This window comes from Tamandua tetradactyla, chromosome 1, assembly GCF_023851605.1.
Source record: "Tamandua tetradactyla isolate mTamTet1 chromosome 1, mTamTet1.pri, whole genome shotgun sequence".
NCBI lineage: Eukaryota > Metazoa > Chordata > Mammalia > Pilosa > Myrmecophagidae > Tamandua > Tamandua tetradactyla.
The window spans coordinates 86,496,978-86,521,544 of NC_135327.1; the positions used below are offsets into that span (position 1 = coordinate 86,496,978).

General features: G+C 38.7%; 1 protein-coding gene and 1 long non-coding RNA gene across 3 annotated transcripts in view; both read right to left on the minus strand.

The window, feature by feature from the left end:
• Positions 1 to 721, minus strand: part of SEPTIN7 (septin 7) — a 121,716-nt gene extending 120,995 nt beyond the window's left edge. The window contains exon 1 of one of the 2 annotated variants that reach the window (XM_077119926.1): positions 548 to 721. In XM_077119926.1, coding sequence (XP_076976041.1) covers positions 548 to 608 — 61 coding nt within the window. In that variant the 5' untranslated portion in view covers positions 609 to 721. The remainder of the gene's footprint in view (positions 1 to 547) is intronic. The other variant, XM_077119918.1, reaches the window with a different exon arrangement.
• Positions 722 to 9,134: 8,413 nt separating this feature from the next.
• LOC143649890 (uncharacterized) overlaps positions 9,135 to 24,567 on the minus strand; it is a 169,115-nt gene continuing 153,682 nt past the window's right edge. Inside the window, exon 6 of the long non-coding RNA XR_013159221.1 lies at positions 9,135 to 9,379. This is a non-coding gene — a long non-coding RNA (uncharacterized LOC143649890). The remainder of the gene's footprint in view (positions 9,380 to 24,567) is intronic.

Below are 24,567 nucleotides of genomic sequence, written 5' to 3' on the forward strand. Positions count from 1 at the left end.
TGCTAGCCTCCCCGCAGCCGCCCTCCCGGGGACAGCCCACACAGTACTCGAACCCGAGCGCGCACACACATCCCCACCCTCCTCGCCGAGCCCACTCCCCCACGAGGGGACCTCAGCTGAGGTTGCTGCAGCCGCCGGCGGGAGAGAGCAGAGTCGGCGCGACTGCGAGGAGGCTGAGGGAAAGCGAGGGGCACAGGGAGGCAAGGGCTGGGCACAGACGACCCGACTCTGGCTGCCCCGGACGCGACCGCGGAGGCCGCGGCGCAAGTCTCCCTGCTCCCGGGACCCGCCCGCCGCGACACAGGAAATGCCGCCGCCTCGGCTCTCTCCACATTCAATTCAAACTGTCACTGCCGCCGCCTCCCCTCCCCCCCGGGCCCGCCACTGCCGCGCCCCGGGCCCACTGTCGCCCCCACCCCGACCTCCCCTCGCCGCTGCCCGGGGTCTCGCTTCACGGCGTTCCCCACTCCAGGTGTGACGTCCGCAGCGGCCCTCCGCAGCCGGAGCCGCCAACGTCGAGCCTCAGCGGCCCAAAGCTGAGACTCACCCATGGTGCTGCTGTTGACGCTCCTCTCCTCAGCAGGAGCGGATCTCGCACTGACCGACATCCCCTCCCCCTCCGCGACCAGCCCAGGCGCAGCGTAGCCCGCCGATTCTCCAAAGCGGCCTACGCCGATTCCGCGGCGTAGCCGCCCGGCGTCGCTGACCCGCTTACGCACGCGAGAACAGGCGGACTCCTCCACTGGCTCTCGCCCGACTCCAGCTCCCTCCTCCGCCCCCTTTCCCCCACCCACCCCCGCCTCTTCAGACGAGGCTTCCGGGACAAGCGGCGGTAACTAGCTTCGATCTCGCGAGATTGTCCCCTTTCCCGAAGATGCCTCGCTCCATTTCGGGCATGACTTCATCGGCATTGGTACTGGTTTACTGCTTGGCTTTAGCCGCCATGTTTAAATTGGCCGGATTTGGCACCACCGGGGTCACGGAATATTGGACCTCTTTGCGTGTTTCTTCGGTCTGCCTCTAAGGTTCACTGCGTTACGTTGGCCGATGAAAAAAATGGGAGTGCTGAAAGGGAGTGGTCGGCGAGTTGCGAGGGTGGGGTTTTGCCCGAATTAAAGATGGCCGCTGTCAAAGGTCGCTCCGCACAATTTCACGTCAAACTGGCGTGAGGCGAACAGGCGCAGCTGGAGGAGCCAGACCCGGAAACTGCCTTAGGGTGCGGGCAGTGTCCAGTCTCAGCTTCCAGCTACTGACCCGGAGGCTTTGTGAATGAAAGTGAAGAAACACTTCGAGACGGGTGTATATACTCCCATCTATACCGGTTTTCTCACCTCTTGACTTTCCGGGTAGAAAACGAAATTAAGCCCTGGTTGTCCTTACACTTCCTTCGCGCTGTCACTGTCTAGTAGCCTGGCAAGGCCAACAGGTTGGGTACTGCAGCATCCACTGCGGAAGCGCCACGATCACACTCGTGTTGGCTCACCTTGTTGGTGCCTGGTTCTGTTCCCGAGGAGCTCCCACTCTAGTTGAAAAAATGGAATGGATAAACATGAAACTATTGGGTAACCGTTTAGAAGAAATTAAGGGCTGAGATTGTGTAATCGCGTATCGTAGCGATGACTGTTTCTGTCATTGGAGACTTCACCAGATGCTTCCTAGAGAAAGTAGCCTCACTTTCCTTGGAACAACCCCTGGTGTTTTGTAATATTTTTGAATTGATGGTTCTCTTTGTTGTACGGTTTGTGCACGTGTATTATTTTGTTAAACTGCATATTAAATTGTATTTATATGTTTATATATCATGTAATTAATATAAGTATATATAAAGACAATCATCATGAGACCGTACAAGAATTTCATAATAGCATGCTTATAATAGTGAAGCAATCCAAATGTCCACTGACAAGAGAATTGAGAAGGAAATTACATTATTGGACAAATTGTTATACATGAAATCCTAAACGGTGAAACTTAATGAATTAAAGCTACATGTATTAATTGGATAGAGTTCATTAACATGATATTAAGCCAAAAAAAACTTGAGAAAGGTGCATATGGTATACCATAAATATAAAATTTTAAAACAAAAAAAAGATCAAAATGTAAAAATATTATTATGAAATAATAGATGCAAATTCAAAATAGTAACTACCCCAGGAGAGGAAGGGAGGGAAATGTAATAGGGAAGGTTAATTTGTATATAATGTTTTAACTGCTACAAAAAGTAATCTTCTGAAAATGTAGCAAAACATTAAGATTTGTTAAAGCTTTATGAAGAGTATATATTGATGTTCAATTGTAGTTATTGTCTATACTCTTTGTATTCTTGAAATATTTCCAGATAGTTTTTTTAATGAAAAATTTTACCTAAAGAAACAACTTACGTTGTGTCTTGATATCTGCTGATTCTTAAGTCTACATTTTTACTGAATTATTCAGAAAATCTGTTATAACACTTCCCAATCACTCATTGTGTTAAATTTCTAAAATTTCACATGAGCATTTTACTTTGGGGAATTTCATTAAATTACAATTTTCAAAAAGGCAGTGTAGCAGAAGAAAAAAGTGAAACATTTGGAATAAGACTACCTGTATTCAAATCACATGAAACTGTTTTTAGCCATGCTCCAGTTTCCTCAACTGTAAAGGGGGATAACACCTATCTAATGGAGTTTTGTGAGAGTTAAATAAAGTAATACTTGTACCCCAGTTATCTACGAGGGTTTTGTGAGAGATAATGAGCTAATAGTTAATGTCAGTAATGACATGCAACATTTATTCAGTGAATGCTAAATATATATGTGTAGAGGTCTTTTTAAAATATCAAATTTTATCCCAAATATGATTGTTAAGTATAATCTAATAGTTTCTGAAAAGAAAATCTTTGCCTCCCATCTCTTTTATTTTTTTGAGGAGGCTCTCTTAGTGGATATGAAAGAGGTGACATTTTGCACTCAGAAAGTGGGTAAATTCCTAAGTAATATTAGTAAGTTCTTGTCTGTGGTTTATTCTTGTTTTCCTGTAGATTCTACCCCACACAATAAGGGCTTCACTACTTCCCATTGAAAATTATGTGGAGGGTTATAGGCAGTGAGATGATGATGTCCTATGGAACTTTCTCCATAAGGAAGTATAATAATCAATGCTATATAATGTGTGAGTGAGAGAGACAGAAAAAAATATCTGGTGTTATGATCTCTATAGGAGTGTCTAGGAATCTATTATGTTTGATACTACAGCCTTGACCTTAACCTTCTGATTCATAAACATGTTTGAAAAAGAAACTGAAAAAAAAAAAAAAGAAAGAAACTGATCTGAAATTCAACTTTGCCAAGCAGTCCTTGTTTCCCTAGTTACTTCTCTTTCCCATTTCTCCCCAACAGCCACTGCAGATTTTTTTCCCATTGTTTTCAAATCATCTCCCTTACTTATTTTCAGGTGTCCTCCCTAACTGAGGTGCATATTTCTATCTGTTCTCTGTATTCCATCCCTTTTTTTTTTTTTTTTTTGCCTTTTCCTGGATTATATCTCCTCCTACGTTCCCAGGAACTTCACTTCCTGGGTTATTTATTCTGTAAACTTCTGGATTCTGCCTCTATCACCCTCTGAAGTTCTCGACAAGGTCACCCACAACCTCTTTGTTCAATCCAGTGGAGCCTTTTCATTATTTTACTTGACCTTTCCTGCAGCATTTGATACGAGTGACATTATGTCCTCCATTCACATCCCTTACATTGTGAAAGCACACTTTCCTGGTTCTCCTAGATCTTTGCTTTTTTTTCAGTTTACCTTCCAGGACCCACTTCTTCTGCCTGTTGTTTAGATGTCTGTGTACATCAGAATTGTGTCCATGTCCTAATCCATTTATTCTTATCTCACTTTTTACACTCTCCTTGGGTAATCTCATCTACTCTCATGGCTTCAATAACTAAAGATGCTAATGACTCCTAAATAGAAAGTTCTATCCAATTCTTTCTTTTGACTGCAGATCTACATACCTAACTACCTTCAAAGTATCTGTCCTGTATGTTCCAAGATGTCTTAAAATAAAATGTCCAAAACTAACCCCTCATTTTCATTATACCTGCTTTTTATGTTCCCAGTCTCTAAGTAATATCATCAATCCAGTTGCCTAATCCAGAACTTTGTGTATTACACTTAGCCTCATCCTCTTTCTCACCTACTACAGTTATCAGTAAGTTCTATCAGTTTTTACTTCCCATACCTTTCTAATATTTGTTTCTTTCCATCTTCAATACTTCTAATTAGGCCAATCTTATCTCCTGTTTAAATCCTTGCAATAGCTTTACTGCTGGTGACTTGCTCTACCAACTCATTCTTCACCTTGTACCTAGGGTGATCATTCCAAACTTTAACTACACCAGTTCCTGGTTTAAACTCTAGAAACTTTCCCTCAGAAAACTTACATGATGCTTTCCAACCTCATTTCAGCCCAACCTACTATGCCTTGCTCTTTCTAAACACCAGCAAGCCTTGCTTCAGCCTCTGTCAGGGATATTTCACTCTTTTTTTCATCTGTGCCCCTTATCTAGCTTATAAGTCTTAGCTTGATCATCATTTCCTCTACAAAATCTTCCTTGATCTCCCAAAATTGAGCTAGGTGCCTTCCAACCTCTATAGTACCTTCTATTTCCTTCTATAGTAATGCTAATAGCACAGTATTATACATACTTCTCTCCCATTGAAGTGTCAGCTCTTTAAGGGCAGGGACTCTGACTTGTTCAACTGTGTAACCCCAGCACCTATCATGGGATATGGTGTTCATTACTTCATCAGCAAATATTTCTTGAGAGGTAACTAGGTACTAGGCACTAGCACAGTGAATTAAGTTGTGAAATAGGGAACCCTAGGAAAGAGGAGAGTTGCCAGGGATGCTTCCAGGGATCCAGGAGTTCAATACTATTTTAATTATATTACCAAGACTCTTCTTTTTTTGAACCTTGTTCATTCTTGAGGAGCTCATAGTGATGTGATGTTTTCCAGAGGTTACACGATATGTGATAATTACAACTGATTGAATGCAAAAATATGTAAAATAATCCAGCTATCTTCTGTTAAGCAAAGCTTTAAAGACAATAAATTACATTGCAAAAATGTAAAACAATGCCATTCTTGAAACCATTTCTTTTGGGTTTTCTGTATAATTATTTTTCATAAAAATATTTGTGTTAACATGTAATGGGTTTATTGATATTTATAAGGAATTAAATAATATGTTTAAACTTTCTCATTTTTAATTTCTAATACACTAAATATCAATAGATATAATCCACATAAACAAAAGCTCTTTGGGATCTTTAGTATTTTAAAGAATGTAAAGGGGTCTTGAGATCAAAAGATTAAGATCTGCTGCAATAGCACATATTTTGTCCTCAGTGTAGATGTGTTAAATAATTAATGAACGTCAGTTTGCCAAAACACGGGCCTAGAACTGCTTACTGCTTTTTAATCAAATATTCCCCCAAATGCCCAGACTTACTATCTGAATTGGCAAAAAATATCTAGGCTTGATATTTGAATATACATAGGTGAAAGTATTCCTCATGAGAATGTACATTGTAGGCTGTACATTTGTATACAAATGCTGTATAATACCTCAGCTTATGTAATACAGGACCAATATTCTCTGTAAATCAGGTATTTGATTGGAAGATGGAAATTTTTATAGCCAGGCATTTTCATAATAATCTAATTTAATCCACATAAATTTGTAAAATAGGTGTTATCCTCATAGATTCGGAGAAATAGCATGATTTGCTTAAAGCTCTCAGAATTAGTAAGAACCCGAGACAGGGTGTATTAGTTAGGGTTCTGTAGAGAAACAGAATCAACAGGAAATATCCATAAATATAAAATTTATAAAAGTGTCTCACATAACCAAAATCTATAGGGCAGGCAGTGAAACTGATGACTCAGATGGAGGGTCTATATGAAATCCACAGGAGAGGCTCACCAGCCGAAGCAGAAAGAGAGACTTTCTCTTCTGAACCCTCCTTAAAAGGCTTCCAGTGATTAGATTAAGCATCACTCATTGCAGAAGACACTCCCCTCGGCTGACTGGAATCAGCTGTGGATGCAGCCAACGTGATCATGATTTAATTCTATGAAATGTCCTCATGGCAACAGATAGGCCAGCACTTGCCCAACCAGACAAACAGGTACCACCACCTGGCCAAGTTGACACATGAACTTGACCGTGACAGTCCGCCCCTTGTCAACTTGGTAGCTATACACATCACCTTAAATCATACCTGATTTCTAAATAGAAAACAGTAAAAGATACATTTTTTCCCTCACCTAACAATACTCAACTGCCCTGCATATAACTGGAAACACATTAAATCTCCCCAGAATAGGGTACAAGTGCTTGGGTAACATTCATTCTTAAACTTGATATCTTACAACTTACATAGTATAACATGAACAAAACAGCATTACGGTCCTCGTTTCTGTAACTGATCACATGGTCATAGTTCATATTTATCATTACCTTCTTCCACTACCCATTCCATGTTCCCTTTACCCTCAGCAAGCACTTCAGCTGGCTGTGGTTCTTTGCCTGGTGGAGTGACCCAAACCTTCATTCCTGAAGTTTCAAAGCCATTGGTAGTTCTGCCTGGATTGGGTTATTGCAGTTTCCCACTGATTTTAATCACAGGCATGGTAGTACTAAAAGACACCCTAGGGGATCTCCTATATTCCAGAAAAACTCTTCTTTACTTCCATTGTGTAGTTACAGTCCTATTTTCCCTGATAGTCAGGGTCAATCACCCCAGCCAGTAACGTAATCTCCTTCTTGGCTTGTTGATCTAGGGGTATGAGTAGCCCAAAGTGACCCGGTGGCAGTCTTAGATTCCAGTTCAATGGAATCATTGTTGTTTCTCCTGGTGGAAGCACTACCCCTTTTGGAACTAAAACCTGTAGACTAGCAGAACTCAAGGTCACAGGGACAGGAAGCAAAAATTTTCCTAGTGGATCACTAGGAGTAATAATGAGTGGTACCACTCCCATTTCCACCCCCTGGTACCTGGATGCATGGATCCTGGCTGTGGGAGAAACAGCACCATACAGTGGACACTGATTCAGAGCATACACAACTTCCTGGAGAACATTACCCCAGCCCTTCAAGGTATTGCCACCTAGTTGCCACCCTAGTTGAGTTTTCAAAAGGCCATTCCACCATTCTATCAATTCAGCTGCTTCTGGATGATGGGGAACATGGTAAGACCAGAAAATTCCATGAGCATGTGTCCATTCCCGTACTTCATTTGCTATGAAGTTCCTTGATGAGAAGCAATGCTGTGTGAAATACCATGATGATGGATAGGGCATCCTGTATGCCCACAGATGGTAGTTTTGGCAGAAGCGTTGTATGCAGGGAAAGCAAATCCATATCCAGAGTACATGTCTGTTCCTTTTAGAACAAATTGCTACCCCTCCCATGAAGAGAGTGGTCCAATGTAATCAACCTGCAACCATGTAGTCGGCTAGTCACCTTGGGGAATGGTGCCATATCAGGGGCTGAGTGTGGATCTCTGCTGCTGGCAGATTGGGCACTCAGCAGTGGCTGTAGCCAGGTTAGCCTTGGTGAGTGGAAGTCCATGTTGCTGAGTCCATGCATAACCTCCATCCCTACCACCATGATCACTTTGTTCATGAACCCATTGGACAATGACAGGGGAAAGAAAGTGACTGGTATCCACAGAATGGGTCATTTATCCACTAAAACCTTCCTCTGCTGAAGTTACCCTCTGGTGTGCATTCACATGGGACACAAATATCTTCATGATTTTAGCCCACTCAGAAAGGCCTGTCCACATATCTCTTCCCCAGACCTCTTCGTCACCAATTTTCCAATTAAGGTCTTTCCAACTCCCTGACCATCCAGCCAAACCATTAACAATAGCCCATGATTCAGTATACAAACGCACCTCTGGTCAAGTTGACACATGAACCTGACCATGACACAGGGTTCAGAGAACTTGTGCCTTTCCGTTAGACAACAAGGCCTCAGACTCGTCCAATTTGTTCCTCAGTTTTCCTGAATCCTATCTTCATTTACTAGACTGTAATCTGATGAGGAAGTAAGATGGTTGCTACAATTTTTGATACATCTACTTTTTGGGCAGCTAGTGCAAGAAGAAGGACATATGGATGATGTTGATCTACATAAAGTTTCTCTTTGAGGTCCAACTCAGAATGTGACAGTATAAATGAGATGGCACTTCTTATAAAACAAACCCATCTTGTTCTTCATATTGCTGGAACTTAGCAGACACGGGCAGTTTAGGGGATAGGGATAGAGCTTAGATTTCAGATGTGTATTTAATGAAGTGGGCCAGGCAATCTGCAGAATTTCCCTGTTAATAGTACTATATGTTGAGTGCTTTTAATTCCTCCTTTGAAGGGCAGATGAAGAAGATTGAAAAATGTTATGAGAAAGTAAACCATTAAGTAACTAAAACCTTTTTCTTGCAAAAATTAAAGATATATAACCTATTCACAAAAACTGAAACTAATTTAGTTTCATGTGAATGAATATCGGGGTATATTTTGCTCAAGTCAAATTTAGAATTTGAAATATGCTTCAAGATATCATCTGAAAAAATATTCTGCCATCCACAAATATCTCTCAAGTGTCACGAAATATGCACAAACACAGGGAATCAAGGTAAGGATGATTTAACTATTATTCATATATTTCACTTTTAAATATTTGAAAATGAATAATGCATTCTAGTGATTAACATAGTTATTAGAAGAATTTTTTTTCTGTTGATGACCAAAGAATATAAAGTAATTGACAATGTTCTGCAAATGAAAGGGAACATGCCCTTTTATAGATTAAGAAAGTAAGGTACAGGAAGTTGAGTGACACTTGCAAGGTTATACACCTAAATGACCAAAAATTAGAAAAAATAGTCTCATACATCCTTTTCCTTTATGAGGATCAAACTACACCCCACAAAGAAAGAGAAAGCAAAAGACATAGGGGCAATAACAAAGCAGAAGAAAATAAAATGAGAGAACCATGTAAACTAAAGCCCAGAGATGAAAACAAACAGCAAAAAAATTAGAGCAATAGCCCCCATTCTTAAACTCCTTACCCCACAAGGGCTGGTTTTTCTTTCTCCCATCTGCCAAGGAGGGAGGTGGGCAGGGAGCAGCCCAGAAATAGGATTCTTCAATCCAGACTGCCCTTCAGAAGACCAATTTATCTCTATTTATTACTAGAAGCCCAAGGAATTTCAAATTCCAGGGCTCTCCTAGAAACTTAGTTCTAGTGCAGATGAAAGCCCCACTTCTCTAAGGAATCCAAATCCGTGGTAATAGTCTGGCAGCACAGTTGTCTCTAGGACTGAGGGAAGAAAGGAAATGATTTAGAGTTCTCTTGGAACCCAAAGGACATAAAAGAAAATCTATTACAAATGGGGAAGAACATTGTTGCCAACTCACTATTGCCAACTCACTACAGTGTTTCCTAGCACTGAATCCCAGTTTTCCTTTAATAGGAAATAGGAACACACGGTTCTATGGGAAACCAACTGCCTTCAGCAACCTGACTTAACATACTAACTTTGGCATTGATTAAATAACTCCTGCTTTATATGAGACTAGTGAAAGTAAATTGCATTGCACTTTAAGTTTGTTTAGATGAATCATGCTAGGCTAGACAAGACTACTGGTTTAACAAGCAGGAAGAACCTGCCCCTTTTGAGTTGCCCTTTCTAAAAGACTGTGAAGACTATTTCCTGAATGTCCCCTTCAGAGATCTCATATCCAAGAAAACAGGAAATTTGGAGAGGAAACAAATACCTGTGCCAGACTAATGTGCTTGCTTCATGTGAAGCAGCTGCATTGGATTACCATGGAGACTGAAGGGCAGAGGAAAAACGCTTGGTAATGGTTAAAATAATATGTCATTATTTCCTTTGTTTGTGAGGCTCCCAACTTTCTTATCTCTCTAATCATTTGGCGTTGATTGAATCATATTTTAGGGAGGTATATAAGCTGACTAACATACTGACTTTGGCACTGATTAAATAATTCCTGCTTTATATGAGACTAGTGAAAGTAAATTGCATTGCACTTTAAGTGCACTTATGAACAATAAGAGAGCAGATGATGGTATTTGTGATTGCTACCCATGACATAACCCATTTCACAGAAGAATCATGATGATTTATTTATGGTTTTTAGTTGATACTTTTTTCCTTGATTTCTTCTAGAAATTTGGCAGTAAATGATGACATCTTGTCAGTCATTCTAAATAGATAAACAGATTTTATAAAACCAAAACAATGGCCATTTTTATCATCCCAAATGGTAGTAATAGAGCATCAAACACTAGAATCAGACTGTAGTATTTTCTCCTTGAGTTCTTATTCCAAAAGCATACATTGTTCCCTATAGAATCTAATATTTTAGAGTTAAAAAATACCTTAAAACCCATCAAATCAAGAACTTCCTCAGGTATTATTTTTTTTCATGACATATGTAGAGCCCACAATACCAACTTTTGAAACAATGAATCTTAGAATTTGAAATTAAATGAAGAAAAACACACAGATGTATTGCAGATGATCCTGCATTATTGGATAGCTCTACAGTTCCACATATGGCATGGGCGTAACTCCATCTTTCTCTCATGATTTATGACACACAAGAGAGCCAACTCTTCTGAAATCCTTGTTTCTGATAAAATTGCCACTTAATTGCCTATTATTTCAAAATATGCTTTTGGTTTGAGCTAAATGTCAGTGATACTTAGGTGCTGTCAATGAGGGCAGTTAAACTGTTTTCCCTTGTAAAATTTAGCCATTTTTGACCATGAATTACTTTTGCTATTTGACTGGAGACCCTGAGGGTAGACTAAATCTTAGCTCTCTTTTCATCTGATGCAGGGCCTAACATAATGCCTTGCATGTAGTAGGCACTCAAATATTAACTGAAAATGATTTATATACTTTTGAGGTTCACATGTAGCTTTGGAAATGGATTAGAGTAGAAAAAGCAGCACCAAAAAAGGCAAAAAAAAAAAAAAAAAGTGAAACTTCACTATTGCAAATAGAAGAAATTACTATATTATCTTCATATTTGCTTCTTAAATTATCCCCTACTTCTATTATGCATACCAACACATGGAGAAAAAAGTCAGGAAGAAACCTTTCCCACACAATTTAATGCAGATTTCAATCAGCAGAGACTTCACTGGTTTTTAGCATCACCATGACAGTCAGAAGAAAGGCTCAGCTGACTCTGCCATTGGCAAGGTTGGGCAAAGAGAGCATGTCCACCTTTACTTCTGCTTCAGCCCATGTGCTTCTTGCCGGCCTCTCTCCTGATCAGTTCTAGTTAAAAGATAGGCCTGACTCTTAACTTCCCAAGACACACAGTGCCTTTTGGGGGGAAAAGTAGGCATAAGCTTTCTCAGACCTCTGGTGCTTAAGCAACCAAAATTAACACTGAAAAGAAAGGAGAGAAGGAAAAGATCACAAAAGTAAAACCCTCTTTTAAATCTGACGGATCCTTCCCCCTCTTCTTTCCTCTTTATCACCAACATGCAGCAATCTCCACTAAAGAAATCTTTAAAAGGAATTGCTCAAAGATGAAAGAAATATTAGGAGACCAGATATTCAAATTACTGTGGCTGTATAATTCTGGGTGAGTCACTTCTTTAGGAAATCAAAAGAATGCCAAATATGTGAAGGTTACTGAGGATAGCTGCACAGCAGAATGCAGATCCTCAAGTAATTTCAAGTTTCCTTCCTACTTCTTTCTCAGCATAAAATACACATATCAGATAATAAAGGCTGAAGGAGGAGGGGTAGTTAGGGAGAGGGAATGTGAGAAAACTAAGTTTTAAAGGGTGCATTAACTCTCCCTAGCCATAGATTGATCTATGTTTTAATTATTTTTAATCTAAAGATTTACCTAATGACCAAGAATGATCTGACAAAGATGGGCTGTTTACTCCTATTAATCAGAGAAAGAAATATGGAAGAAATTATGTGGGAAAGATTCTCAATTTTTTTTCTCATAGTTTGATAGTTTGTATAATCAAATGGGGATAAGCCAAAGGAAAAATGACTTAATAACCTCTTCCTATAATCTTAATGCCATGCTAGAGTGAGGTACAGCAAAAATAAACTGTTCACAACCCTTCAAAGATCCTTGAAATTCCTCAGGGTTCGTAATAAACACCTTATTAAATAAAGTAGCTTGGAAGAGAAGGACAATGAAGGAAGGGCTTACAGAGAGCTTGGGATCAAAAATGAAGGGAGCAAACTTCCCTGGCTATTACGGAAATGCAAATCAAAACCACAATGAAATATCATCCACCACCCACCAGAATGGCCATTATTAATAAACAGAAAATGACAAGTGCTGGAGAGGATGTGGAGAAAGAGGCACACTTATCCGCTGTTGATGGGAATGTCAAATAGTACAACTGCTGTAGAAGGCAGTTTGGCGGTACCTAAGGAAGCTAAGTATGGAATAGCCGGCAATACCATTGCTAGGTATCTACTTAGAGGACATAAGGGCAAGGACACAAATGGACATTTGCACACCAGTGTTTATAGCAACATTATTTACAATTGCCAAGAGATGGAAACAGCCAAAATGTCCAGCAATAGACAAGTGGCTAAACAAGCTGTGGTATATACATATGATGGAATATTATTCAGCTGTAAGACAGAATAAAATTATGAAGTATGTAACATGGACCTTAAGGACATGATGATGAGTCAGATTAGCCAGAAACAAAAGGACAAATACTGTATGGTCTCACTGAAATGAACCGACATTGGTGAATGAACTTGGAGAATTTCAGGTAAGAACAGAGACCATCAGGAGATAGAAAAAGGGTAGATTTTGGGTAATTGTAACTGAAGGGATACAGATTGTGCAACAGGACTTGTTGTAAAAATTCAGAAATGGATAGCGCAATACTACCTAACTGTAATACAATAATCTTAGAACACTGAATGAAGCTGAATGTGAGAAGGATAGAGGGAGGAAGCCTGGGGGCACACATGAAATCAGAAGGAAAGACAGATGATAAAGACTGAGATAGTATAATCTAGGAATGCCTAGAGTGTATAATGATAGTGACTAAATGTACAAATTTAAAGATGTTTTTGCATGAGGAAGAACAAAGGAATGTCAATACTACAGGGTGTTGAAAATAGATGATAATTAATATTTTAAAACTTTAACTTATGTGTGAGACTATAGCAAAAAATGTTTATTTGGTACAAAATTTATATTTTGACTAGTGCATTTCCTAATATAATTTATGTGGACAACTTAATTGAACACCGTAGTACATGGAACTTTGAGTATGGCATGAGATTTTGTAGGTTTGTCCAGAGTGATGCCTCGATAAATCCCAGAGTGATCTGAACAGTGAATAAAAAGTATTTGCAAAATCCCCTTGGGGAAATGGTAAGAAAGGGGGAAAATTCAACTTCCTCAAGTGGAGAATTTTTGATATACTCACAAGTAGTGGGAACAACCAAAGCAATAGGCTGAGCTTCCAGTCTTGGGGTTTGTTCATATGAAACTTAACCCAGCAAAGGATAGGCTAAGCCTACTTAAAATTAGGCCTAAGGGTCACCCTCAGGAGAACCTCTTTTATTGCTCAGATGTGGCCTCTCTCTTTCAGCCAATATGACAAGCAAATTCACTGCCCTCTGCCTCTCTATGTGGGACATGACTCATAGGGGTGTGGACCTTCCTGGCAATGTGGGACAGAAATCTTAGAATGAGCTGGGACTCAGCATCAAGGAATTGAGAAAACCTTCTCAACCAAAAGGGGAAGAGCGAAATGAGACAAAATAAAGTGTTAATGGTTGAGAGATTCCAAACAAAATTGAGAGGTTATCCTGGAGGTTATTCTTATGCATAATATAGATATCACCTTTTTAGTCAAGGTGTAATGGAGAGACTGGAGGGAACTGTGCTGAAAATGTAGAGCTGTGTTCCAGTAGCCATGTTTCTTGAAGATGACTGTATAATGATATAGCTTTCGCAATGTGACTATGTGATTGTGAAAAACTTTGTGTCTGTTGCTTCTTTTATCTACCTTATCAACAAATGAGTAAAACATATGGATTAAAAATAAATGAATAATAGGGGTAACAAAGGTTAAAATAAATCTAGTAGATTGAAATGTTAGTGATCAATGAAAGGGAGGGGTAAGGGGTATGGTATGTATGAGTTTTGTCTTTTTTCAATTTCTTTTTTGTAGAGTAATGCAAATGTTCTAAGAAATGGTCATGGTGATGAATATACAACTATGTGATGATATTGTGAGCCATTGATCATACACAATGTATGGAATGTTCGTATGTTAAGAATGTTCGTGTTTGTATGTTGTTTCGGTTTGTCGATTAAAAAAATTAAAAATAAATTAAAAAATTTAAAAGAAATGTAGGGTGCAAGTGGCTAAAGCAGCTCATATCCTGCAGGGATATAGAGTTCATGAAATTCCATCTTAGCTCAAAGCAGGAGAGCCAACAAAGCTTTGAAAATAACCCCTTTCTGCAGATTGACAGATGTTGTTAACATATGTATCCTTTGACTGGCAATTCCTCTTCTAGAAATCTATCCTAGAAATATGACTAATGCGCATGCTAGAAAATATTTTTGTAAGAATGTTCATTGCAGCGCTGGTTGAAACAGAAAAAAAAAGTAAATAATCGAATTGTCTATTAATAGGAGATTAGTATCATAATGTCCAAGATGTTGTGAAAACTTCGTGTTCTGGAATACTATATTAGTACAAACTCATGCTTAAAAATTATATTTGATATGCCTGGAAAAAAAGTCTGAAAGAATACATGTCAAACCATTAACAGTGATCATCTTTAAGATATGAGCTCTGGGACCTTTCAATCTTTTATTAGCATACTTAATGTATTTTTAAAAAAATTTTTACAACAGATGTTAGCTTTTGTAATTTAAAATGAAACCAATAAATTTTAAAAATTACTTCCTGAAGACCATGAGGAAAGTAGGTTTAAAATCTAAAGTTTGACAAACTATCATAAATAATAAAAGCTACCTTTATTGAGCATATACTACTAATTCATTCAACAAACACTTTGGATCCCTATGTCCTAGATATTGTTAGGCACTTTATACTTCATTTTATCTAATTCCTACAAAAATTTCTTGAGGCAAATATGACTATTTTTGTTTTTTCATGGAAGACCAAAGCTTGGAGAAGTCAAATGATTTGTAAAAGTTACACAGTTAGTAAGAAACATAGCCAAACCTTTGGTCTGCTTTACCATGCTACCTTGTAAAATTACATTCTTCGGCTGTGTCTGCCTATACAGGATACAGAAAATGGTCATTCAAGATGACATTGTCTTAGAACCATATCCCAGGCCATCCATGTATTTCCACAGCAAATAAATAATCACATCTAATTTTAAAAAGAAAAAAAATACATATATAGATAAATATACATGTTTTTATTTTATAGCCATTAATCATAAGTATGGCCTAAAAGAATTTTGAATTCATAAATGATTTTGACATGCAGAGGAAAATTCCATGGTCATGAGCTCTCACCAAACAACGATGGTGATAGAGGTGGGGAGTGCCAGGAAAGTCACTCTTGTTTACTCAGTCCATTGTAGGGTAGATCAGTATTGATATTCTAGAATACTAATACAGCAGTGTCTGGGTCTATAACTTAAGTTATCAAAAGAAAGAGGCTTTTATGGATTATGACCACTGTCTTTGTGAGAAGTGTATACATGCTCATTGTTCCCTGTGGAAAAAGAGGACAATTGTACAGATAAGCTTGAGCGGTGGTATGAAAAGTACTTCAAGAGAATCTCTGATGCAGCAAAACTCTTGATCATCTCCTCTTCTGAAATTTTATAATTTCTCCTTAGATAACAATGTATAGGGATCAGTTTGAACGTACAGCAGACTCTCTCCAAGTGTCATTTTAGGAAATTCAGCCTATCTTCCAAATCCTTCCAGTCTTCTCTAAGCACTTGATCTTTCTTTGTTCAGATGCAGTTGGTCTCAAAAGCACAGTGCTTTGACCTGTCGTCAGACAGGTGAATGGATGTGAAGAGCATGAGGACAGTACACTCCTCCTCAGGGACTGGGGAAGAAACAGGTAAAAATGGAGAGGCTGGAGCCACAGATAAACTTGGTAATTTCACTATCTGTGTTGTCTGGGACATAATGCTGGAAATGATGAGAACCCTATTGGGCAAAAGTCACTAGGCATTTGTTTTATCCACCAGTGAGTGGAGTGTGGAATTAGTCTGCTGCCTGATGCTTCATGTGGGCAGTGCCCTATATGTCCAGATGGTCTATTGAGCTTTCGCCCTTGTGTGATCATGACAAGCCTTTGCCCTAGTCCCTGTAGGCACCATGGAGGGACAGAAAGGCTTTGCAATCAGAATAGGGTTAGGTTCCTATCACAACTTGGCCAATTAATGGGTTGTGACCTTGGGTAAATTACTTCAACTTAACTCACAAGAATGTCCTGGGGATGTAATGAGATTAGATAAGTAAAGGGCTTTGGACAGGGCCTGAAACACAAAAGGAACCCAATATATAATAGATTCTTTTTGGGTCTCGGTTAGCATTCCACCTGGCCCAAAGCCCAGCCTTGAGCCTAATCAAGCCTTGCCAGCTCTGAGTCCTGACCCCCTTGCCAAAGTCCTGTTGAATCCTTTCCCTAGGTCTGGATCCTGGCTTCCATGTGCCTTCCTGTACCAGGATGCAGCTCAAAACCCATATCCTGCTGCCTTACACCCACCATTTGCACTCTGGATGGCAGTGCCAGCTTAGTTAATCTAGTCTGTTGAGTCCCCTTAGACTTGGTGACTTAAGCCAGGGATTCTCAACCCTTCCTTGTAAGGATATACAGCCATGGAATTTATAAAATAACTTCAAAATAATGGCTCATAATAGGTGATGAGCAAATATGGGTTCATGAATGTTTCATTTGGGATGGACTTGAAGAGTACAACTGTTTGGGAGAATGCCCACTAAAGTAAATGAAATAACAGCAACATGGTCGAGTTTTATGACACACGAGGGAATATGAGGAATATTAATGATGTTATAGTATACCATCCAAATCTGAGTGTCAGTGCACTTTAATTTGTTCTGGAGAAAAGCAAACTGGGGCCCAAGCAATTTAACAAAGGCTACAATGTGTATCAGCAGGAAGGAGAAAAGCAAAAGAGCGGTTTTATTACATCTAAGTAAATATGCATAATAAAAAGACACCTTTTAAAATTACTTTTAATTATGGAATATTTCAACATACACAAAATTAGAGACAAGAGTGTGATAAATCCTCCTCTCTGTTGCACAGCCTCAACAATTATCAACATTTTGTCTGTACTGACTAAGCTTGTATCTTATGCAGAATGGGGATTCTGAGCCTACTTTAAAGATCTTTTAAAATAATGTGTAAATAAATGCTCTAGGACTAGGTCAACAATCTTTGAGGTGATTTAGAGATAACATGTACTCCCAAAGCCTATTTACATATATTTTTCAACATCTGACTAACAATTCCTCTTTGAGTTGGATGATTACAACATCCCAAACTGTACTATCTCCTGATGAGTGCATATAATAGAGTCACTGTACTTGTCTCTAAAAAAACAATTTATTTCTTTTCAGAACTTTAGAAAATTGTGGCTGTGTCCCCATCTGGGATACAAAGGGCCAGTCAGCCCAGTTTGCTGCGGCTCCTGCATTTGATGGCTCCAGATGTGCCACCACCAAGCCAGTTTTATGACAATCCAGAGGAAGAATCGATAAAACAGGCTGCAGGTCTAAGTTCATTCACTGTTTGTAGAAAAAGCCTGTGAGTGTGAAAGTTTATATTTGAAGGCAAAGCAGTAAAGAATGATTAGCTGTTTCATGTTGGATACAAGTAATTTCTTAAAAATCACTATTATTTACTGGGTTTAACCATTATTTAAATACATGGTGATGCTTCATAATTATGGGGTATAGCTTTCCTATCTTTTTTTTCTTGAAAGAAACTAGTGTGTGCTTTCTAGCTTTTAGTGCAAGATCTTCAGGTGCTAAGTTCTTCTTTTTGTCTTCAGGAAGTGATAGCTTAATATTAAGGACATCATTTAAGAAGAACCCATTGTATCATGCTTATCGAATTTAGTTTCAAGTTAAGCACATGGTAGTATTCAAGATATATTTGTGGAAAGAACAAATTCAAGTTTCCTTGTTCTAAATCTTTTTCTAGCTGTTCATATGTTATAATATCAAATTAACATGCTTTTGTTACATAAAAAATCTCAGCTAAAGCCAGTGTATTCTTCACTGGGATTCAAAATCCATGTTGATAATCTTTTAACTAACCAGCCTCCCAGTTCCTTAACTTGATCTCTGCAACTTCCATTTCATTTTGCCTCAAATCCTCCTTCATGTTGCCACTCCTTAGTTTTCACCATCAGCCATAACGTCTCTGCATCTGAGACTCAAACTAGCACATTTTCTCTGACCACCACTACTTTCTATCCTCTTCTATTATCTCATGTCATCTGACCTGCTCTTCATGCTTTCAGATTCCCCTCTCCTTCTTCTTTTCCCCATCTGCCAGCTCTTCTGGCATCATGGGAGGTCCAAGGCACCTAGAATTTCAAGGACAAATACTTCCACTTACTCTCACCCACATCCTAGTTACTCTTATCTCACTGGTCTTCCATTATATCTGTTCTGCCAATTTCCAGCCCTTGTTAAAATAATCCTCTGTTTCTTCCTTTCCCCCTGCTAGACGGCTGAATATTTCTGGTGAAAGTAGCATAACCAGACTGTTAAGATGCTCTAAAATGTTTTCTGTCCAACTTGTCTGTGAATTCAATGATACTGGGCATTTCTTTTCTCATCTCTTATTGATTCATTCTTAAAATATTTATAGCTGTTATTTCAATCCTCCTGCACTCTGATTAAATTTCTACACCCACCTCCACCCTCTTTTCCACTGACTTTACAAGAAGTCATCTTATATGTGAATACCACAGAAACGTTGTTTCTCCAACTTGCACCCATTCCCTTTGTCTTCCTCTAGTCTCTGAAGAATGTTCTTGGCTTCCTTTGTAAGTCAATGTTTCCATTATCCTTTTGCTCTCCTCTGTCCCCATGTCCTTCTTGACTTTGCTCTATCAATCATCACCTTTCTTTTACCTTCTATCTTTCTTCTACTCCCCTCACACTTTCTGAGCCTCTCTTTCTTCTGGTCCTACCTCGACACAAACAAACTTTCCTCCTTTGACCCTAATTTCTGTTCAAGGCATTTCTTTCTTTCTCTTTCTGGTTCATCCATAAACTCCTGCATTCATTGCCTTGGTTTCTTCTCCTGTTCGATCCATTAGCCTATGGAAAGACCTAAAGCCAAAACCTCTTCTTAGACTTTCTGATCAAAACCTGTTTTTGGCAGAATTAGACAACATTGACCATGTTCTCCTTACTAGAACTCTCATTGCCACTGCAGCCTGCATTACATTCCTGCTGTTTTCTTTCTGCCTCATGGATTGCTCCTGTTTAGTTTCCTTCTGAGATTCCTCTTCCCCTCTTAAAATAAGACCATTACATATCAGCGTTTCTGAAGGTTCAGTGTTCGGTACTCTCTATCTTAACTCTTTACAGTTCCTTGTCAATCTCCTCCTATCCATTAACTATCACCTTTATGAGAATGACTCCCAGCTCTGAAACTTTAGCCCTCATCTGTCTTCCTCTAACCAGACCCTATTCCTTACTATGCTGAGCATCCCGCTGATGTATTGCAGACACCTTAAACTGATCTGCATTCAGCTCATCACTTTTCTCTCCTGTGTTTTAGTCTTGGCTATTGATCAATCTAGTGGGTTCTCTATTAACCATTATCTTTCAAATGGTTTTCTCCTTTTCACTTAGAGACTCATTAACTCTTTTTCTAAAAAATATTTTTATTGAGAAATCTTCATACATATACAGTCCATCCATAGTATACAATCAATGGCTCACATTATCAACACATAGTTGTCTATTCTTCACCGTGATCATTTTTAGAACATTTGCATCACTCCAGAAAAAGAAATGAAAGGAAAAAAACTCATATATCCCATGCGCCTTATCTTTCCCTCTCATTGACCACTAGTATTTCAGTCTACCCAATTTTTTACCCTTATTCTCCCCTATTATTCATTTATTTATCCTTATTCTTCCACTCATCTGTCTATACCCTGGACAAAAATAGCATCAGACACAAGGTTTTCACAATCACACAGTCACACTGTAAAAGCTATATAGTTATACAATCATCTTCAAGAATCAAGGCTTCTAGTTCAATAGTTTCAGGTACTTCCCTCTAGCCACTTCAATATACCATAAACCAAAAAGGGATATCTATATAATGCATAGGACTAACCTCCAGGATAACCTCTCAACTCTATTTGAAATCTCTCAGTCACTGAAACTTTATCTTGTCTCATTTCTCTCTTCCCCCTTTTGGTCAAGAAAGCTTTCTCAATTCCTTGATGCCAGGTCCTGGCTTCTTATCCCAGGAGTCCTGTACCATGTTGCCAGAGAGATTCATACCCCTGGGAGTCATGGTCCAGATAGTGGGGAGAGCAGCGCATTCACCTGCCAAGTTGGCTTAGAGAGAGAGGCCACATCTGAGCAACATAAGAGGTTCTCTGGGGGTGACTCTTAGGCATAATTATAAGTAGGCTTAGCCTCTCCTTTGCAGGAATAAGCTTCATAGGGGTGGACACCAGGATTGAGGGCTCAGCCTATTGAACTGGTTGTCTCCACTGTTTATGAGAATATCAGGAATTCCCTGAATGGGGAAGTTGAATTGTTCTTTCTTTCTCCCCAGTCCCCCAATGGGACTTTGCAAACACTTCTTTGTTCTCTGCCCAAATCACACTAATCTGTACAAACCACCAAGATCTTATACCCTATTTAAGATTCCGTGTAATTACGATGTTCAAATAAAATGACCATAAAAGTTAAATTCATTAATGCGCTACCAAAAATATAAATTTTGCACCAAATAAACATCTCTCCCTTTGGTCTCACATAGAAGTTGAAGTTTTAAAATATCAGTGACATCATCCTTTACCTTATATTCTGATTTACCTTAGTCCTATCCAGATCAGCTTCATTCATATCTCTAGACAAAGTCTGACTGCTTTTTCAGCTTCTTAAAATGTTGCTGTATGGGGTAATGCTGACTTGCATAGCTTCAGTGCTCCAACTCAGAGTCTCAGGTGTCACATAAATATCCAAAGAGAAACTCATTAACTCTTGCCCGGATGATTGCAATAGGCTTCTAAATGACCTCCCTGTTTTCAGTTTGTTTTTCATTCAAGTAGTGAAGTAATAGTAAATACATTTAAATTAAATATGTTATTCACATGCTAAGCGCTTTCACATTCTAAAAAACTCCTTCACATTTATTTCCCCCTGCTTAATTGTCTTCTTCCATCAGTGCCTTAAATGTTGGCTTTTCTGAACATTGATGCTGGAATCTTCATAAGTTTCAGATCTGGACATGTCACTTACAGCTCATTTCATTTCCTACCCATTGTCTTCTACAGTCAAAGCCCTTCATGATTTGGTCCAATCCATGTCTCTAGACTTATCTCCCACTGCATTGGGAGTAGCCCTGTGTTCAATTGCTTTTTCATCCAGCGTTTCCAGGTTTAACAGGTCTTCAAAGCCCAGTTCAAATCATTCTTCTCCAAAACACTCTCTCTCTATCACCAAAGTCAGAATGAGAGCTTCCCCACATTATCAAACTTGGGATGTTAATATCTGGCACATAGAACTTTCCACAGTCTGCCTTATTTTTCCTCCAATTACTGAAATAATGGCAACTACATTTAAATCAAATATTTAACTTAATTGTTAAATTGTTTATTTTTAATTGTTTATTTTTCTTCTCCATTTGAGCATATGCTCATGGAAGAGAGGGACAGAGTCTAATTCCTTTTTGTATTCAACTTAGTGAATGTGAAGCACTCCCATAGTAGGTAATTTATTGTTTAGTGAATTGTTGAATTCATCATTAAGGGATTTAATTTATGTTGGAGAGTGTGCTAGTTTGAATCTCTTATGTGCCCCCGGAAAAGCCTATGTCCTTTTAATCCCATCTTGTGGGGGCAAACCTGTTGTTGGGTGGGGACTTTTGATTAGCTTATTTCCATGGAGATGTGACCCCACCCATTCAAGGTGGGTCTTAATCTGCTTGCTGGAGTCCTTTAAGGGAAATACATTCTGGAGAGTGCTCAGAGCCAAAAGAATTTTGAGAAGCAAAAACAGAAATGCTCCAGGGCAAACAAGCAAGGACCCGAGAATCCCAGAGACATTTTGGAGCAAAGGACCAGCCATGTGCCTTCCCATGTGAAAGAAGAAATCGGATGCCTTTGGCCTTTCTTCAGTGAAGGTATCCTCTTAATGCCTTAATTTAGACATTTTTATAGCCTTAGAACTGTGAATTTGTAACCTAATAAAAAATTCTCTTTGTAAAAGCCAACCCATTTCTGGTATATTGCATTTCAGGAGATTTAGCAAACCAAACAGGGAGCAAGATTTGTGTCTGGTTTTCTTCAATAATTTAGTCTTGATTGTAATGTAAATTTTCCATTTGTAATAGAACATCTATAACAGGAATTATTCAATAGACAAAATTTATGATATTTATCATATCAAAGCAAGTCATCAACTAATATAACAAATAGTAACATATTAAAAGGAAGACACTCTGCAGGTAAAAGAATATATCTCCAAATATCAGAGAATTTTCTGATTATAATTAAAGGGGATTATGTATGTAAAGTGCTTGCCCGTTGTCTGGTCCAGAATAAGCACTCAGTAAATGTTACCTAATATTGTTATCCTTCAAATAGGGTAGCTGAGAAAATAATTTATTTTTCCCCATATGATCTACTAATTTTGTGCTACAACTGATATTAACTTTGAATTGCGTTCACTTTTTGAATCAGTCAAATATTATCTTTTTCTGATAATTTCAAGAGCAAGTTACAAAGAGTGAGGCATGTGACAAGATGGCATAATGCAATTAACCACGTGCACCATTGATGATGATTTGGCTTCCCTCTGTACCACTTGATATTCAGCCTGAAATAAATAATGGTGATAATTGTCACATTCCTAACAAGGACATCTGCTAAACAGGCAACTCAAGCTAAGCTGTTTGCTACTGACAGCTTGCTTCAAATGTGAATGTTGCCATTAATAAAAAATAGTTTCTGTATTTATCACATTACCTAATATGTTGCATTGGCAATTCTTCATCTTGGGAACCAAATATCTATGCCCAATAATTAAATTCAATATAAAAACTTCTATATTTGCTTAAGATACTATTATAAGCTGTTTAATTTTTTGTTTTAATATAAATCACATATATCTACGTGATGAAAATAATCAAACAGTTCAGATTCATACTAAATGAAGAGAAAAGTCTCTTGTTCCATTTCCCTACTCCCATCCATATTCCCTAGAGAGCATCTTTTGACTCACACACTACACGAAACCACACTAGATCATAATAAAAAGTTTACCAAATCTACCTTATCTTCTATATGACCTTGAAATTCAGAAAATCCCTCTATTACATGATACCCAAAGACAAATCAGTTCACCATTTGATTTCCTGTCAATTAATATAATCATAATAAAAATTTCCATTTAAAAGTGATATTCGAAAGGAAGGACTCAGAAAAATGAAAGTTTTACTTTATTCCCTCATCTAATAATTGATCACTAATAAGTTGTCCAGAGTGAGAAAGGTCTCTTATCACGGGCCCAGAGCTTTTGAGGGCACTGCTTTCATCTTCCTTTGGCCCCAGAAATTTTGAGTGCCCTGCTTTCATCTTCCTTTGGCCCCAGAACTTTTGAGAGCCCTGCTTTCATCTTCCTTTGGCCCTGTCCACCCCCATGGGGTGAAGTGTCTATAGGCTGAGGGACATGCCCACTCAGAGTCTGTGTGCCCTCCTACCAGTTACATTTGTGGTCATAGGACAGAGGAATTCCCAGTTCACATGGCCCAAGCAACTTTCAGGGCCTTTTCCCCATCTCTATCCTTCCAAAGATGGGTACGCCATGGGCTACGGGCCAGGAGGCAACTTTTTCTCTCCTTTCCCTGCTGTTCTCTAATATGGAGCTCCAAAGAGCTTGAGAATTCTAAAATCAAACTTGGCCTTTTGGATTGTTATGAAGGCATTGGGGTAGGAGATGTAAAATATTAATTTGACGATTTTTAACTTGATTTATTACTTTAAAATATTCAGATAAATGGAATGTTGACTTCAATTTGTACTTTTGATCCAGACCCCTCAAATGTTAGGGGATGGGCCTGATTAGAAGATGGTGTCATTGTGAAGCTGATATGATTAAATACCTGTCTATTGAATTTTGTTTCTAAACTTCTTTGGAATAAAAGCCAAAAGAATTTTACTCTTTAAATCATTAGTTTGTTTTTTTTTTTCTTAAATGAATAAACTCCAATTTCAAATTGTT